We start from the raw sequence: 17,262 nt of genomic DNA on the forward strand, positions 1-17,262 counted from the left end.
ATGAAATAAACCCAATAGGGCTGTTCTGCCCAAATAAGGGGTAATTATATCTTAGTTGGAAGCGTACAGGTACTGTTTTATTATTACAGAGAAAAGGGAATCATTTAACCATTAAATAAACCCAATAGGGCTGTTCTGCCCCCAATAAGGGGTAATTATATCTTAGTTGGGATCAAGTACAGGTACTGTTTTATTATTACAGAGAAAAGGGAATAATTTAACCATTAAATAAACCCAATAGGGCTGTTCTGCCTCCAATAAGGGGTAATTATATCTTAGTTGGGATCAAGTACAGGTACTGTTTTATTATTACAGAGAAAAGGGGATCATTTAACCATGAAATAAACCCAATAGGGCTGTTCTGCCCCCAATAAGGGGTAATTATATCTTATTTGGGATCAAGTACAGGTACTGTTTTATTATTACAGAGAAAAGGGAATCATTTAACCATGAAGTAAACCCAATAGGGCTGTTCTGCCCCAATAAGGGGTAATTATATCTTAGTTGGGATAAAGTACAGGTACTGTTTTATTATTACAGAGAAAAGGGAATAATTTAACCATGAAATAAACCCAATAGGGCTGTTCTGCCCCCAATAAGGGGTAATTATATCTTAGTTGGGATCAAGTACAGGTACTGTTTTATTATTACAGAGAAAAAGGAAATCAATTTTAAAAATCTGAATTACTTGATAAAAATGGAGTATATGGGTGACAGGCTTTCCATGTACATTGTAAGCTCTTTTGGGCAGGGCTCTCTTCACCCCTTGTATCGGTTATTGATTGCTTTATATGTTACTCTGTATGTCCAATGTATGAAACCCACTTATTGTACAGCGCTGCGGGATATGTTGGCGCTTTATAAATAAATGTTAATAATAATTCAGAGCTTTCTGGATAACAGGTTTCCAGATAATGGATTCCATACCTGTAGTTCAGTACAGCTTAAAAAGCAGATTCATCAGTGCAGTGATGGTTATGGTCTCACAACAATATTACATGAATATAAAACACTGCCTACCAGCCATGCCATAGTACCTAATGCATACCCTATGTAGGCCAGGGAATATGCACCAAAGCAGCCTACCCAGCTTGGTGGCCTCTGATCTAAGATGACCCCTTTGGGATTTGTTGTCTTTCTGCTGTCAGCACATTCCTTATGTTGTTTCTGGAGCTTTGCAGCTTGTATCTATTTCCTGTGGGCCCTGAAGATCCCTTTCTCTTGTGCATTTCGTCGGCCAATAAGCACACATTTTTTATCTTGTTTCTACACAAGAAGTTGAAAAACGATATATACATCATTAAATTCACTGCTTATTCCCCACACCTCGTGCCTTTTACCCCCTTAAAAGCTCTATTGAGTAGGGCCCTCTTTACCTCTTGGTAAATCAATTTTGGTTATCGATTGTATTTTTGTATGTAATCTGTATGTTTGTATTCAGTACTGCAGTGTATAGAAGTGACTCTGCCACCGAAAACTTCAGTGAACAGTTATTTTTATATATTATATTTATATTCAGCCACAGAATATAACCTTGAGTGAACACCTGATGGGAAAATATTTATCAGATATAACTAGAACTAGTTATGCACCGAATCCAGGATTCGGCCTTTTTCAGCAGGATTCACATTCAGCCAAATCCACGCTCCTGGCTGAACCGAATCCTTAAAATCACATGACTTTTTGTCACATAAACACGGAAGTTGAAACATTCTCTCTCTTTAACCCTTTCATATCCTAATTTACCTATGCAAACTTTTACGAAGGATTTGAGGTTTGGCTAAATTCGAAAATATTTGGATTTGGTGCATCCCTAACTAGAACCAAATCAGGCTCAATAATGGGTAACCATTATTCTGAATAACAGTTATCTTATTGACACCATCATGGTAAAGGCCTCTGAGTTTGGTCTCTGGTTACTTACTAAGGTTAGGTGCAAGCGCAGGGATGCAAAATCAAGGCTCATAGAGCCCAATGTAGAAACACTTTAGCACAGCCCCTCCGGTGCCGCCATTCACGCCAGTAGAGGCAAGCCGGGACAGGTGCAAGGGAGCCCAATACTGATGACTGCTATAGAGAGAGGTGCAAGCCATTGTACACCACTTCTGGTGCCAAATGCGAACTGTATCAGGCCAAGGTGTAAAATGCCAAAAGCAGGCAGCTGTTTATTTGTACTTTTCATAAACAAGGCTTTAAATGTTTCATGCTGACACTGTGTAAATTCTATTGCTGGAAAGATACAGGTCTTAAAGCTTAAGTCATTTTATGGGACGAATTATTGCATTCTGGTTATTATTGCACTCAGGCCAAAAAAAGAAACAATCTGTGATTCAAAAGGTTCTAAAAGCCTATTTCAAAATGGCTTAATTGCTAATAACTATTACTAATTGATACTCAATTACATCTCTGGGGTATATTTAAAAAAAGAGCTGAAACTGAGTTCATCACAGTTCATAAGAAGGGAATGCCTCATCTTTCATCCTTATTTCCCCAGGATGGGGCTATATATACACAGTATATATACACAGAAGATACGCTGTGCATGATGTACCTCCTACTGTCATTTATAAGGATAGTATAAGTCACCAAGGAGTTACAGATACAGACGTCGAGTAAGTTGCAGGGGGAACCCATTGAGACAGATACATACACAGATTAGACTGCATGTCTCCTTACGATACAAATGGCACATTGTGTTGTGGGAGTACTCTGTTTATAAGAATATAATTTACAGGATATTCATAGCTCTTGTGTATTATATATATATATATATATATACATATATATGATAAAGGTCCTTTGTAGTGATGAGTGAATTATTTCACCAGCCATGGATTTGCAGCAAATTTCCGCATTTCACCATTGGCAAATTGTTTCGCGAAAAATCTGTTGCTCATAAAAAAAAGCATTGTGACAAACGTGTTTCGCGGATTTTTTACCGTTTCACAAATTTGCCTGTTTCGCAAATTTTTCGGCAAAACGGGACAAATTCACTCACCAGTAGTTCTCTGTGTAGGACCGAAACGTTGACCTACACCATTAAAATTTTTGCACATAATTTACAGTAAGTCCTATGACTGTTCTACATATTGATATTATTTTTTGCGGTAGAACCTGGGCCTTTCTTGCCTTTTTTTGGGTGAGTGCACTGCCTTTCAAACTCTCTCTCTCTCTCTATATATATATATATATATACAGTGGTGTGAAAAACTATTTGCCCCCTTCCTGATTTCTTATTCTTTTGCATGTTTGTCACACAAAATGTTTCTGATCATCAAACACATTTAACTATTAGTCAAAGATAACACAAGTAAACACAAAATGCAGTTTTTAAATGAGGGTTTTTATTATTTAGGGAGAAAAAAAATCCAAACCTACATGGCCCTGTGTGAAAAAGTAATTGCCCCCTGAACCTAATAACTGGTTGGGCCACCCTTAGCAGCAATAACTGCAATCAAGCATTTGCGATAACTTGCAACCAGTCTTTTACAGCGCTCTGGAGGAATTTTGGCCCACTCATCTTTGCAGAATTGTTGTAATTCAGCTTTATTTGAGGGTTTTCTAGCATGAACCGCCTTTTTAAGGTCATGCCACAACATCTCAATAGGATTCAGGTCAGGACTTTGACTAGGCCACTCCAAAGTCTTCATTTTGTTTTTCTTCAGCCATTCAGAGGTGGATTTGCTGGTGTGTTTTGGGTCATTGTCCTGCTGCAGCACCCAAGATCGCTTCAGCTTGAGTTGACGAACAGATGGCCGGACATTCTCCTTCAGGATTTTTTGGTAGACAGTAGAATTCATGGTTCCATCTATCACAGCAAGCCTTCCAGGTCCTGAAGCAGCAAAACAACCCCAGACCATCACACTACCACCACCATATTTTGCTGTTGGTATGATGTTCTTTTTCTGAAATGCTGTGTTACTTTTACGCCAGATGTAACGGGTAACGCACCTTCCAAAAAGTTCAACTTTTGTCTCGTCGGTCCACAAGGTATTTTCTCAAAAGTCTTGGCAATCATTGAGATGTTTTTTAGCAAAATTGAGACGAGCCATAATGTTCTTTTTGCTTAAAAGTGGTTTGCGCCTTGGAAATCTGCCATGCAGGCCGTTTTTGCCCAGTCTCTTTCTTATGGTGGAGTCGTGAACACTGACCTTAATTGAGGCAAGTGAGGCCTGCAGTTCTTTAGATGTTGTCCTGGGGTCTTCTGTGGCCTCTCGGATGAGTTGACTCTGCGCTCTTGGGGTAATTTTGGTCGGCCGGCCACTCCTGGGAAGGTTCACCACTGTTCCATGTTTTTGCCATGTTTTTGCCATTTGTGGTTCGCTGGAGTCCCAAAGCTTTAGAAATGGCTTTATAACCTTTACCAGACTGATAGATCTCAATTACTTTTGTTCTCATTTGTTCCTGAATTTCTTTGGATCTTGGCATGATGTCTAGCTTTTGAGGTGCTTTTGGTCAACTTCTCTGTGTCAGGTAGCTCCTATTTAAGTGATTTCTTGATTGAAACAGGTGTGGCAGTAATCAGGCCTGGGGGTGACTACAGAAATTGATATTGAAATTGAAAATTGAAATTGATAAACCACAGTTAAGTTATTTTTTAACAAGGGGGGCAATCACTTTTTCACACAGGGCCATGTAGATTTGGAGTTTTTTTTCTTCCTTAATAATGTAAACCTTCATTTAAAAACTGCATTTTGTGTTTAATTATGTTATCTTTGACTAATAGTTAACGGTTTTTGATGAGCAGAAACATTTAAGTGTGACAAACATGCAAAAGAATAAGAAATCAGGAAGGGGGCAAATAGTTTTTCACACCACTGTATATATATATATATATAAATCCACCAGTGATACTGGACTGCACTCAGGCATCCTACTCTACAGTATACGCAAGTGCCGGCTGCATTGACCGTGAGTTATATATAGATATATAAATATATATAGCTATATATAGGAAACAGAGGACTCAGCATTCACAGGTCTTGGTGAAAAACAAAATATTCTTTAATGTGCAAAAATCAACGTTTTGGTCACAATTTAGGACCTGAAACTGTTAAATGTGGAAAAATCAACACTATTTAGGACCTGAAAGAATTTGGATTCCGGATTTGATTTTGGCCAGGACCGTGGATTCGGCCGAATTTGAACCCTGATGAAAAAGGCTGAATCCTGGCTGAATACCGAACTGAATCCTGGATTTGGTGCATCCCTAGTGCTGAGTCATGTAATTCCAACGTTTCACCCGGCACCCAGACATTTTCTGGTGTGTGCCCTCCCTCTACTATGCTATATATATATATATATACACAGATGTAGGAAACCTCTATCTAAGAATAAATGTGTTAGTGTTGACAGGGTCACTTTAATTTGTAGCATCACGCTGCTTGTGATTTGGTGCAGATTCTCATGGTTAAGTTGGGCATTTGTTATTTGAAAAGCAAAATAATTTTGTTTCCCATGGAAAACATAATTGGTGCTCTTGTTCTACAGCACGTTGTCCTCTGTCTTTGAATTTTTTCAACATCATGTAACTTATCATTTTATTGTTGCTTTTGCTTAAAGGGCTAATTCACCTTCAGAAAAAACACATTGCTTTCAAATAGAATCCAGCAAATAATAACTGTTTCAATCGCTTTCCGTTTTTCTAAATGTATGTTTTTAAAGAATAATGAGTTTTACCCCAATTCCCAGTAGCAGACCAGTTAGCCTGGGTGTCCCTCAAAGCATTACAATTTGAAGCATTAGGTGCATTTATTTCTTGCTGTGGTTAAGTCTAATAGAGCAGCTGTTATAATTTGATACCTTAGTTGTTGGCAAAGCATCAAGTTAGAAAGCATGTTTAGCACGGGCTTAGGTTCTGCTGCCAAGAGAAATCATTTTTGTGTACTGTTTGGATCAATATGTATTGATGCTGTCCATTCGGTATTGGGGTTGGCAGTCAGAACATATGGGTCAGGGAGGGGCTAGGCTGGCTGCGAAAACACCTTAGGGTTGATTCACTAAAGTGCGTTAAAACGTGCGCTATTTATAGAATGCGTTAAAAATGTTATTGCGTCTAATTTTTCGCGTTTTAACACACGATTCACTAAAAGTATATATGCGTTAATTTAGACGCAATGCTTTTTGCTTTATTTAAGTCGCAAAGACTATTTTCCTGCGGTATTTGACGGAACGTGCGTTAATCAACGCATCGCGCATAAATAGTCGTCGCGTGCGAAAAAACGCACGGCATTACTTTCGTAAAACTACTTTTATGAAAATGCCCATACAAACTGGAGGCTGCATCACTCTAGGGCCAACACAGACTTGAATAAATCCCACTGCAAAGTCCATATTGTGTTGCCAAAAGCTCATGAACTGTACTTTTCTATAATTACCGCCTGCCCCAAGACAAATGCGATATTTAGTGGGTCTAAGTGTTTGTGAATCATGCGTTAGTATTATTTTGGCGCGCAAATTAACCCATGCGGTAACGCGAAATTTAACGCGCGATATGCAACTTAACGCATACGTTAATACTTTAGCGATAAAACTTAGCGACCTTTACTGAATCAACCCTCTTATCTTCACTCAGTGACTGCTATTGGAGATCTATAACCGATATTTGCACCATGAACTGTAGTTGTAAATGAGCCCATTGACTAAATTTAAAACTGAGCCAAACCCCACACTGTTAAGATGGCCACATGGCTGCTGATATTGATCCCTTAGACCGATTCGGCAGCTTATCAGCCCGTGTAGGGGCAGCAACGAGGGAAATATTTAAAAAAATTGAATCAGACTGCAACCGACTGCGCCCATTACCGTCATTCTAATTCGATCGTTTAGCCCCAAGGCCAAACGACCAAATTAGCCTAAATTCGCCCGCCCGTAGGTGGGGATATCGGGAGAAGATCCGCTTGCTTGGTGACCTGGCCAAGCGAACAGATGTTAAAGAGATACTGACACCAGAAATTAAACCTTTTTTTACATCTATCATAACATTGTCTTTACATGACCTTTATTTTTGCCATAAAATATTTGCCCAATGCTTTTATATTACCTGTCTGATACCCCATGTTCAACTATAAGGGGGCGGCCATATTTGTGCAGCAGATGTCTGTTAGCATTAGAAGCTGTAACTGACAGGCTAAGAAGGGACAGTCAAGTTGGCAAAACAGTCAGGTTTAGGAACTTCAAGCAACAATTATTTACAAAAGCAAATCTCTCAGCGAAAATCAGTCAACATGACCTATAGGCAACTTTTTATGTACATTCATATTTCGAGGAGTCGTTTTTTAGTGTCAGTATCACTTTAATGTGTATGGCCACCTTTAGGCTAATGTTCCAGCATCTGCCTCGGCCACATCTTTAAACTGACAGTACAAACAGGGGACAATAATTCATACTGTTGCGACTATGTACATTTCTGTATTATGGTAAAATAGCAGGTTAACGTGTTTGTTAAGGTGTTTAAATAAAGTTGAAAATGTCACTATATAATTACTGCATCTGTAACTCATTTTTCTGCATTTATTGCAGAACAGTTTTATGTAGGCTTTATAGTCCCTTTAAAAGTCATCTATAGCCCCAAAACAATTTACCTGTATTTCACTTCACTGAAGGTAAATCACAATCTCCCAGCTCCTTAGGTACCAAACTAAGACTTTAAGTGCAAAGAGCTGAGCATTAAAGGGTTGATCGCCTTTGCGTTAACTTTTAGAGTAATGTAGAGAGTAATTTTCTAAAACAATTTGCAATTGGTCTTTATTTTTTATTACTTGTCGTTTTTAAATTAGTTCAGTTTTTGTTCTGCAGCTCAGCCGTTTGGAGTTTAAGAAGCTATTTGGTTGTTAGGATCCAAATTAGCAACAAGGGTATAGTTTGAATGAAAGACTGATATATGAGTAGGGGAGGACTTGAACAGATAAATAAGTATTAAAAAGTAATAACAATTAAACTGTAGTTTCACAAAGCAATAGTTAGAAAGCTGCAAAGATTTAGAAGAAGAAGAAGAAGGCAAATAATTAAAAAAAACTATCAAAATAAATAATGAAGAACAATTGAAAAGTTGCTTAGAACTGGCCATTCTATAAAATACTAAAGGTTAACTTAAAGGTGAACCGCCACTTTAAAATGAAAAAGGGAATATGAGGACACTGAAATGCTACTTTAAACACATTTTTGGCAGGGCACTTAACAGATACATTACTTAATAATATTTAAAACATAGGAAAAACAGAGGAGGCATCTACATTTCTAACACATCTTCTGACAATAAATACCTTTGAGTCCCCTTGCCTTTGGATCACATAGTGTTCCTAACACTAAACCTCTCTTTCTCTCTGCTGTTTCTTGGCTACATTAGTGTCCTACTTTTATTGTTCTCTTTTACATTAAGAAGGCCAATATTCAAGTACAGGTATGGGATCCCTTATCTGGAAACCCATTATCCAGAAAGTTCCGAATTACGGAAAGGCCATCTCCCATAGACTCCATTATAAGCAAATAATTTTATTTTATAAAATGATTCCTTTTTTCTCTGTAATAATAAAACAGTACCTGTACTTGATCCCAACTAAGATATAATTACCCCTTATTGGGGGCAGAACAGCCCTATTGGGTTTATTTAATGGTTAAATGATTCCCTTTTCTCTGTAATAATAAAACAGTACCTGTACTTGATCCCAACTAAGATATAATTACCCCTTATTGGGGCAGAACAGCCCTATTGGGTTTATTTCATGGTTAAATGATTCCCTTTTCTCTGTAATAATAAAACAGTACCTGTACTTGATCCCAACTAAGATATAATTAATCCTTAATGGAGACAAAACAATCCTATTGGGTTTATTCAATATTTAAATGATTTTTAGCAGACTTAAATTATGGAGATCCAAATTACGAAAGACCCCCTTATCCAGAAAACCCCAGGTCCCGAGCATTCTGGATAACAGGTCCCATACCTGTATTCAGTATTCACACAAATAATGCCAAATGGATAGGCCAAAACCGTACAGTATATGGATACAGCTTTATAGACTTTTTATTGTGCATAAAGTAAATCCAGTATTTGTAGTTAGTATTACTATTTTGGCCAATCAAAAGGGACTGTTTGATCCAATACTGCTTCTAAAACTGGCTTGTCACAAGAGCACACCCCTTACTGTGAGAAAGTGGCATGACAGCACAAGCAGTGAGTAGGCTGCCAGATTCCACAGGCCACAGCCATCGGCTACATTTGAGTAGAACCCTCTTAGTTCCCAGTGACTAATAGCTAATTTAACCGTTCTTTTATTCCAAGGAAAAAGCCACTAGAGGAAGTCACCCTAAAATAGATGAAAATGACAAGTCAAAACAGCTCAAAAGTGATGCAATGTTATGGAATGACAAGTGCTGTAAGAACTAGTCTTTGTGCTTCCATAGAACATACCCAGTACATTAAATTTATCCCATACATCACTCTGTTGTCTGATTATAAGGTCTTGTATAATTATTCTGTCGTCCTACCTTCCTGATTAGCACAGGACATTGAAGGTAAACTTAGGGGCCCATTCACTAAACAATTTTTGGTTGTTTAAAAGCACAATTGGGATTGTGGTTGCGATCCGAAAGTCACAAAATTTTCGGATCCAAACAATCGTAAACGGCACAAAAACCTTTCTGGCTTTGAAACTTTAGTGCATGATTTTGGAAGCCTCCCATAGGAATCAATGGCACTCTGCAGCTCCAACCCGGCCCAAGGAAAGTCTCCCATAGGGCTCAATGGCACTCTGCAGCTCCAACCCGGCCCAAGGAAAGTCTCCCATAAGGCTCAATGGCACTCTGCAGCTCCAACCCGGCCCAAGGAAAGTCTCCCATAGGGCTCAATGGCACTCTGCAGCTCCAACCTGGCCCAAGGAAAGTCTCCCATAGGGCTCAATGGCACTCTGCAGCTCCAACCCGGCCCAAGGAAAGTCTCTCATAGGGCTCAATGGCACTCTGCAGCTCCAACCTGGCCCAAGGAAAGTCTCCCATAGGGCTCAATGGCACTCTGCAGCTCCAACCCGGCCCAAGGAAAGTCTCCCATAGGGCTCAATGGCACTCTGCAGCTCCAACCCGGCCCAAGGAAAGTCTCCCATAGGGCTCAATGGCACTCTGCAGCTCCAACCCTGCCCAAGGAAAGTCTCCCATAGGGCTCAATGGCACTCTGCAGCTCCAACCCGGCCCAAGGAAAGTCTCCCATAGGGCTCAATGGCACTCTGCAGCTCCAACCTGGCCCAAGGAAAGTCTCCCATAGGGCTCAATGGCACTCTGCAGCTCCAACCCGGCCCAAGGAAAGTCTCCCATAGGGCTCAATGGCACTCTGCAGCTCCAACCCGGCCCAAGGAAAGTCTCCCATAGGGCTCAATGGCACTCTGCAGCTCCAACCTGGCCCAAGGAAAGTCTCCCATAGGGCTCAATGGCACTCTGCAGCCCCAACCCGGCCCAAGGAAAGTCTCCCATAGGGCTCAATGGCACTCTGCAGCTCCAACCTGGCCAATATATAGTCACGATACCAAAGCTTGAATGAAATCCGAAATGTTCGTAGTCTTTGCGAAAATTACGACTTTTTTCGAGGAAGTTAACGAAAACCATGAAAATTGCAATTTTAACAATATTATCGTGAAAGTTCTAAAAATTAGAAAAAAAAAAAATCATAGTTTCATGAATGGGCCCCTTACTATAGCCTCAGTGGCCAGAGAGTAAAAGGGCAAATGCTGCATTATTATAAACTCTATAGCAGCAAGCTGTTTATCTAAAGAACTAACAATAATAAAAGCAATAAAGAAATGGCCTGGGCAGAAAACAAGCTCAATATTTACAGTACGTCCCTTTGACATTTGAGCCTTGATAACAACAATCAATTCAGTTAATGCTTCAGCCAACAGTAATTATAATGTAAAGGTATAAACTGGTATTACCACTATCACAAAACAGCATATGGTCTTGATTACACATGCAGCTATGGAAGGGGACCTATACCTACACATACAAATTGTAATATTGCCCAGGGCTCTTTTAAGCACTTTTGCAATTTAAATATATTTTGTTTCGATTTCATTATTTTAACAGTTTTGACACTGCCAACATCATGATCAGTAACAGGAGTGCCCTCTGCTGGTTGAGGCAGGGCCTGACAGAATTTACTAATGAAGAAACTGTTTCCTGATGCAATTATCACTGTAAATTGTCATGGAAAAAAAACTATTTGAGAAACAGGTGCTAAAAGCCCTGCGCCTACTGGCCTGTTTAGCATTTTGTAAATTCTTATTTCAAGGGACTTTACTGAGGGGAAGTTTTCGTTTACATAGGAAAACTATATACTATTTTTCCAGAACAACCTATGTTTTTTAAATCTACCTCAATGTTTGCATAATTCTTCTATGACAAAAAAGTCCCATGTCCCAAGAGAATGTCATTACCAAATGAGAATTCCTACAACAGTATGCTACATAAAAGCATCAAACCAAGAAATACGTATACTTTATACTGCAAGGCCAATAGACACCTTAGAATAAGTAAATGCCATAAAATCAAATCTTTTTGGAAATTACACATTGTAAAAGTTCAAAGTATGTAAAATAGGTTAGTAGATGTGTTCTTCTAAAGCAGGGATCCCCAACCTTTCTTACTCATCAGCCAAATGTAAAAAGACTTGGAAAGCAACACAAGCACCATAAAAGTTTATGGAGGAGCCAAATAAGGGCTGTGATTGGCTATTAGGCAGCCTCTATGCACACTATCAGCTTACAGGGGGCTTTATTTGGTAGGAAATCTTGTTTTTATTCAACCAAAACTTGCCCCCAAGTCAGGAATTCAAAAATAACTCCCTGGTTTGGGGGCACTGAGAGCAACATCCAAGGGGTTGGGGAGCAACATGTTACCCCGAGCCACTGGTTGGGGATCACTGCTCTAAACAGTTTGATACCCAATATGCATGTTGAATGGAATTAAAATATTGAGCATAACATTTTTAATAGCAAGAACAATGCAAAATGCAATTATATCGAAAATTTTAAATCAAAAACTAAAAATCCCCAAAAATGAATCAAGGCAAAGTAAGATCAGTGGTTAGAATTCCAGTTTCTCTAGCCTTGCTGTGCAATATTTATTTTACAGGCAGAAAAACGTAATCAATACAGAACTGAATATGCAATAAAAAAAAACTTACTGATATAAAATGTAAAAGGTAATTATGCAGTGTGATTTCTGGGCAAGCTAGTCACACTGGGCAATTAAAAACTTTAGAGTATTAAAAAAGTATTAATACACTTGTCAAACTGTGCTGAATGTGCATAGGTTTGTGCAACACCATTCACCTCCCAAAAAACTGTATATGTTAGTGTAAAATAAAGTTTGTTAGTGTAAAAAGCGTGTGTATAAACACACACTTTTTACACTAACAAACTTTATTTTACACTATGTGGACACGGAGGGCCCCATGTGACCCAAGATGATGGGGGGAAAATGATCAAATTAGACCAATGTCACCCACCTTAAGGTGGCCATACAAGTTAAGATCCGCTCGCTTGGCAAGGTCGCCAAGTAAGCAGATCTTCTCCCGATATCCCCACCTACAGGTGGCCGATATCGGGCGAACTTAGGCTAATAGGGCCCTGGGGACAAACGATCGAATTATAATGACGGTAATGGGCACAGTCGGTTAGGGGACTGCATGAACGAGCCAATGCGGTCCCTGATCCGACTACATTTTTTAACCTGCCCGATTGATATCTGCCCGATATCAGGCCCATCATTGCTGCCCCTACACGGGCCGATAAGCTGCAGAATTGGTCTAAGGGACCAATATCGTCAGCTAGAATCGCCCTGTGTATGGCCACCTTTAGGGAACATATTGGGAGAAGATCTGCTCATTTGGCGACCTCGCAAAACGAGCAGATCTTAACTTGTATGGCTACCATATGCCATAACCTTTAAAGGACTCTAATTAGCTAATTAGATAATCAACCCTAAAAATAATTTTTTGCCTAATAAAAGAAAACATCATGGAAAGCAGCATTTGCTGAACTCCTGGTTGTTACCTTTTAAACAATGTTGCAAAGTCCAGGCTCCTCCATTGAGTCAGGTCTGTAAAATCTGCTGCCTTGTGTTACATTGTTTAACACGCCAGAGCCCCCAGGGCAGAGAATAGAAAAGGACAGGCAGACACTGCTTTCAATAGCAATTATATATAAAAATAACTCAAAAACCATTACAAATATATAATGGATGTTTATTCCAAGTTGCTTAGAGTTATGTTTTCTTTTATTAGGCAAAAAATTATTTTTGTGGTTGCCATGTCCTTTAAAGACTAAGTCAATTTTCTACTTTAAAAGGTTGGATGTATAAATAACAGGTTTGTGATTCTCCTGGCAACAAAAATAGGAAAACACCCTAAAAAAAGGTGACGGTTTAAATGCCTTGAATAAGAACTTGGGAGTATTTATGAATTACTTTAGATTGCACAATATTTTATGCATTTTCAATGCGTTAAAAATCATTACAAATGCACATGAGACCCAATGAATGTATCAGCCCTTACTGTAAAACCCTTTTGTCACAGTCTGGAGCAGCAAAACAGATAATAGAATTTTCAGCATCTCATTCGACATAGACTTACAATGTTGCATACCAGGTACATCAGCACGTGTATAGTTTCTTGCATACAATTTACAGAAGAATATTGACATTAGTTAATATCATTGTTCATTATGCAATGTACAAAACAAGTCATGCACAGCACTAAGGAACGAGACAGAAAGAGTAAGGAGCAAAGCAAATGTGCATACAGTGTATATCTCTAGAGAGCGCTTACCTGTATAGACCACAGTTTCCATGCGCTTTGTCAGTGTTTCAAACCCCTTTTCTCTGTGAGTTTCAAATTATTCACTTGGCTACAATGTAATATAAGGAAAAGTTTGACCTAGAGGTGATAGCAGAGACACCACATTAAATATCATGGGGACTCATTGGGCTGCTAGTGATCCATATGATATGCACTGGCAGTGTAAGCGTAAGTGCACTATAAGTACTCGCTGCTCCACCTCCTTCAAATAGCCACTGGCTATTTACTCCTTACTCTTTACTTCTGCCCCACTTTATCCACATTAAACATTCATATTGACGAGCACTACCTTCCAGTAGTAAATCATTATGATAATAAACTTTGTCCAGTCCAGCCTCATCCTTAGATTCTGTAGATCCACTCCTATAGAAATTAGTATGGATACTCAAAATAACTTATTGACACTGTCACTATCATTCCATTTCTACATCATGCCTTCTCCTGCCCATATTATATATTTACTTTCCCCCTACCTTACTCCCCTCAATTCCTGCCCATATTATATATTTACTTTCCCCCTACCTTCCTCCCCTCAATTCCTGCCCATATTATATATTTACTTTCCCCCTACCTTCCTCCCCTCAATTCCTGCCCATATTATATATTTACTTTCCCCCTACCTTCCTCCCCTCAATTCCTGCCCATATTATATATTTACTTTCCCCCTACCTTCCTCCCCTCAATTCCTGCCCATATTATATATTTACTTTCCCCCTACCTTCCTCCCCTCAATTCCTGCCCATATTATATATTTACTTTCCCCCTACCTTCCTCACCTCAATTCCTGCCCATATTATATATTTACTCCCCCCCTATCTTCCTCACCTCAATTCCTGCCCATATTATATATTTACTCCCCCCCTATCTTCCTCACCTCAATTCCTGCCCATATTATATATTTACTCCCCCCCTACCTTCCTCCCCTCAATTCCTGCCCATATTATATATTTACTTTCCCCCTACCTTCCTCCCCTCAATTCCTGCCCATATTATATATTTACTTTCCCCCTACCTTCCTCCCCTCAATTCCTGCCCATATTATATATTTACTTTCCCCCTACCTTCCTCACCTCAATTCCTGCCCATATTATATATTTACTCCCCCCCTATCTTCCTCACCTCAATTCTTGCCCATATTATATATTTACTCCCCCCCTACCTTCCTCACCTCAATTCCTGCCCATATTATATATTTACTCCCCCCCTACCTTCCTCACCTCAATTCCTGCCCATATTATATATTTACTCCCCCCCTATCTTCCTCACCTCAATTCTTGCCCATATTATATATTTACTCCCCCCCTACCTTCCTCACCTCAATTCCTGCCCATATTATATATTTACTCCCCCCCTATCTTCCTCACCTCAATTCCTGCCCATATTATATATTTACTCCCCCCTACCTTCCTCACCTCAATTCCTGCCCATATTATATATTTACTCCCCCCCCTATCTTCCTCACCTCAATTCCTGCCCATATTATATATTTACTCCCCCCCTATCTTCCTCACCTCAATTCCTGCCCATATTATATATTTACTCCCCCCCTACCTTCCTCACCTCAATTCCTGCCCATATTATATATTTACTCCCCCCCTATCTTCCTCACCTCAATTCCTGCCCATATTATATATTTACTCCCCCCCTACCTTCCTCCCCTCAATTCCTGCCCATATTATATATTTACTCCCCCCCTACCTTCCTCCCCTCAATTCCTGCCCATATTATATATTTACTCCCCCCCCCTATCTTCCTCACCTCAATTCCTGCCCATATTATATATTTACTTTCCCCCTACCTTCCTCACCTCAATTCCTGCCCATATTATATATTTACTCCCCCCCTACCTTCCTCACCTCAATTCCTGCCCATATTATATATTTACTTTCCCCCTACCTTCCTCCCCTCAATTCCTGCCCATATTATATATTTACTCCCCCCCCTATCTTCCTCACCTCAATTCCTGCCCATATTATATATTTACTTTCCCCCTACCTTCCTCCCCTCAATTCCTGCCCATATTATATATTTACTTTCCCCCTACCTTCCTCCCCTCAATTCCTGCCCATATTATATATTTACTCCCCCCCTACCTTCCTCCCCTCAATTCCTGCCCATATTATATATTTACTCCCCCCCTACCTTCCTCCCCTCAATTCCTGCCCATATTATATATTTACTTGTCCCTCGTTTTCCTCCCCCCACAATCCCTGCCCAAAGGCCCCACTGCCTTTTCCCTCACATTTCATGCCTCACAATCCCTGGAAACCATTTTCTCATTGACAGTTGCAGTTAACCCTTCACCTCACAATTCCCATTCACCCTCAGGGGCCCCTCAGTATCTTCAACCCACTTTCTTTGCTCAAACTAATTGTTGTTTCTCCGTGTATTTTATATATGGCTAAGTTACCCTTCACCCTGTAATTCCTCACCCCTCACCCCCAGAGTTACAGGCCCAATCCTTTAGGCAGTGCAATAGCAATAAATCCTTCCTTACCGTCTCTGGCGGCCATTTCCCGCGGTGTAAGAATGCCCAGCAGTCCGGCTATATTCTATATACTGTGCGCACCACCAATGGTACCTTCGGGGCCCAATCACCCTATCCGCCTGGCCTTACTCAGAGGCGGGGAAACGTTCCGCACAGATTACACCTGGAGACACGCCCCCTGCTCTGATTGGCAGTGAGACGAGGGCCACAAACAAGGCCCTGCCCTGACAGGAACCCATCGCCAAACTGCTAAGGATAGAGCCACGCCCAAAGGAAGGCGATTTTCCCGCGCTGTGGATGCCAGCCTGAAGGAAAGAAGCTGCCTCACAGGTAATTGCTTTTCTTGTCCCTTACAGGGTGTATGGGGGGACTAGTCCCGGGTATGTTCTTACTGCCACTACATGTGTTACACCTTGGCATTCTCATTGTAATGTTACAGTTAATGTGTTATGGTTATAGTCATGTGTAGTGACCTGTATTCACTTATATGGTTGCCCCCTGGCCAGTATCTCACTGGTCTCTCAGGTAACATACTAAGGCTGGGGGACTTGTGTTACACATTTACTAGCAATGTACGTGCCTCAGGCAGGGTTTGGCCCAGAATCGCCCTCGGTGCCTATATAATCCATACATTTACAGAAAAATAAAACTCCCCAGGGTCCAGACAGAACCCCGCAAGGCAAATGTAATGTCACCTCCAGTGTTTATGTAATACTTTTTGTGGTGTATTTTATATAAACCAGACTAAAGGTCCCCATACACGGGCCGATTGTAGCTGCCGATATGGGTCCCTTAAACTGATTCGGCAGTTTATCGGCCCATGTATGGCGACTACCGACGGGCCTGCCCAACCGATATCTGGCCTGAAACCAGACAGATATCGATCGGGCAGGTTAAAAAATCAAGTCGGATCGGGGACCGCATTGGC

The 17,262-nt window shown here is 40.2% G+C and overlaps 1 protein-coding gene across 1 annotated transcript in view; it reads right to left on the reverse strand.

The window, feature by feature from the left end:
* Nucleotides 1-16,510, reverse strand: part of ano1 (anoctamin 1, calcium activated chloride channel) — a 128,297-nt gene extending 111,787 nt beyond the window's left edge. The window contains 1 exon segment of the mRNA NM_001130327.1: nt 16,344-16,510. Coding sequence (NP_001123799.1) covers nt 16,344-16,359 — 16 coding nt within the window. The 5' untranslated portion in view covers nt 16,360-16,510.
* Between the last annotated feature and the right edge of the window lie 752 nt (nt 16,511-17,262).

Source organism: Xenopus tropicalis, chromosome 4, assembly GCF_000004195.4.
Source record: "Xenopus tropicalis strain Nigerian chromosome 4, UCB_Xtro_10.0, whole genome shotgun sequence".
Taxonomy (NCBI): Eukaryota; Metazoa; Chordata; class Amphibia; order Anura; family Pipidae; genus Xenopus; species Xenopus tropicalis.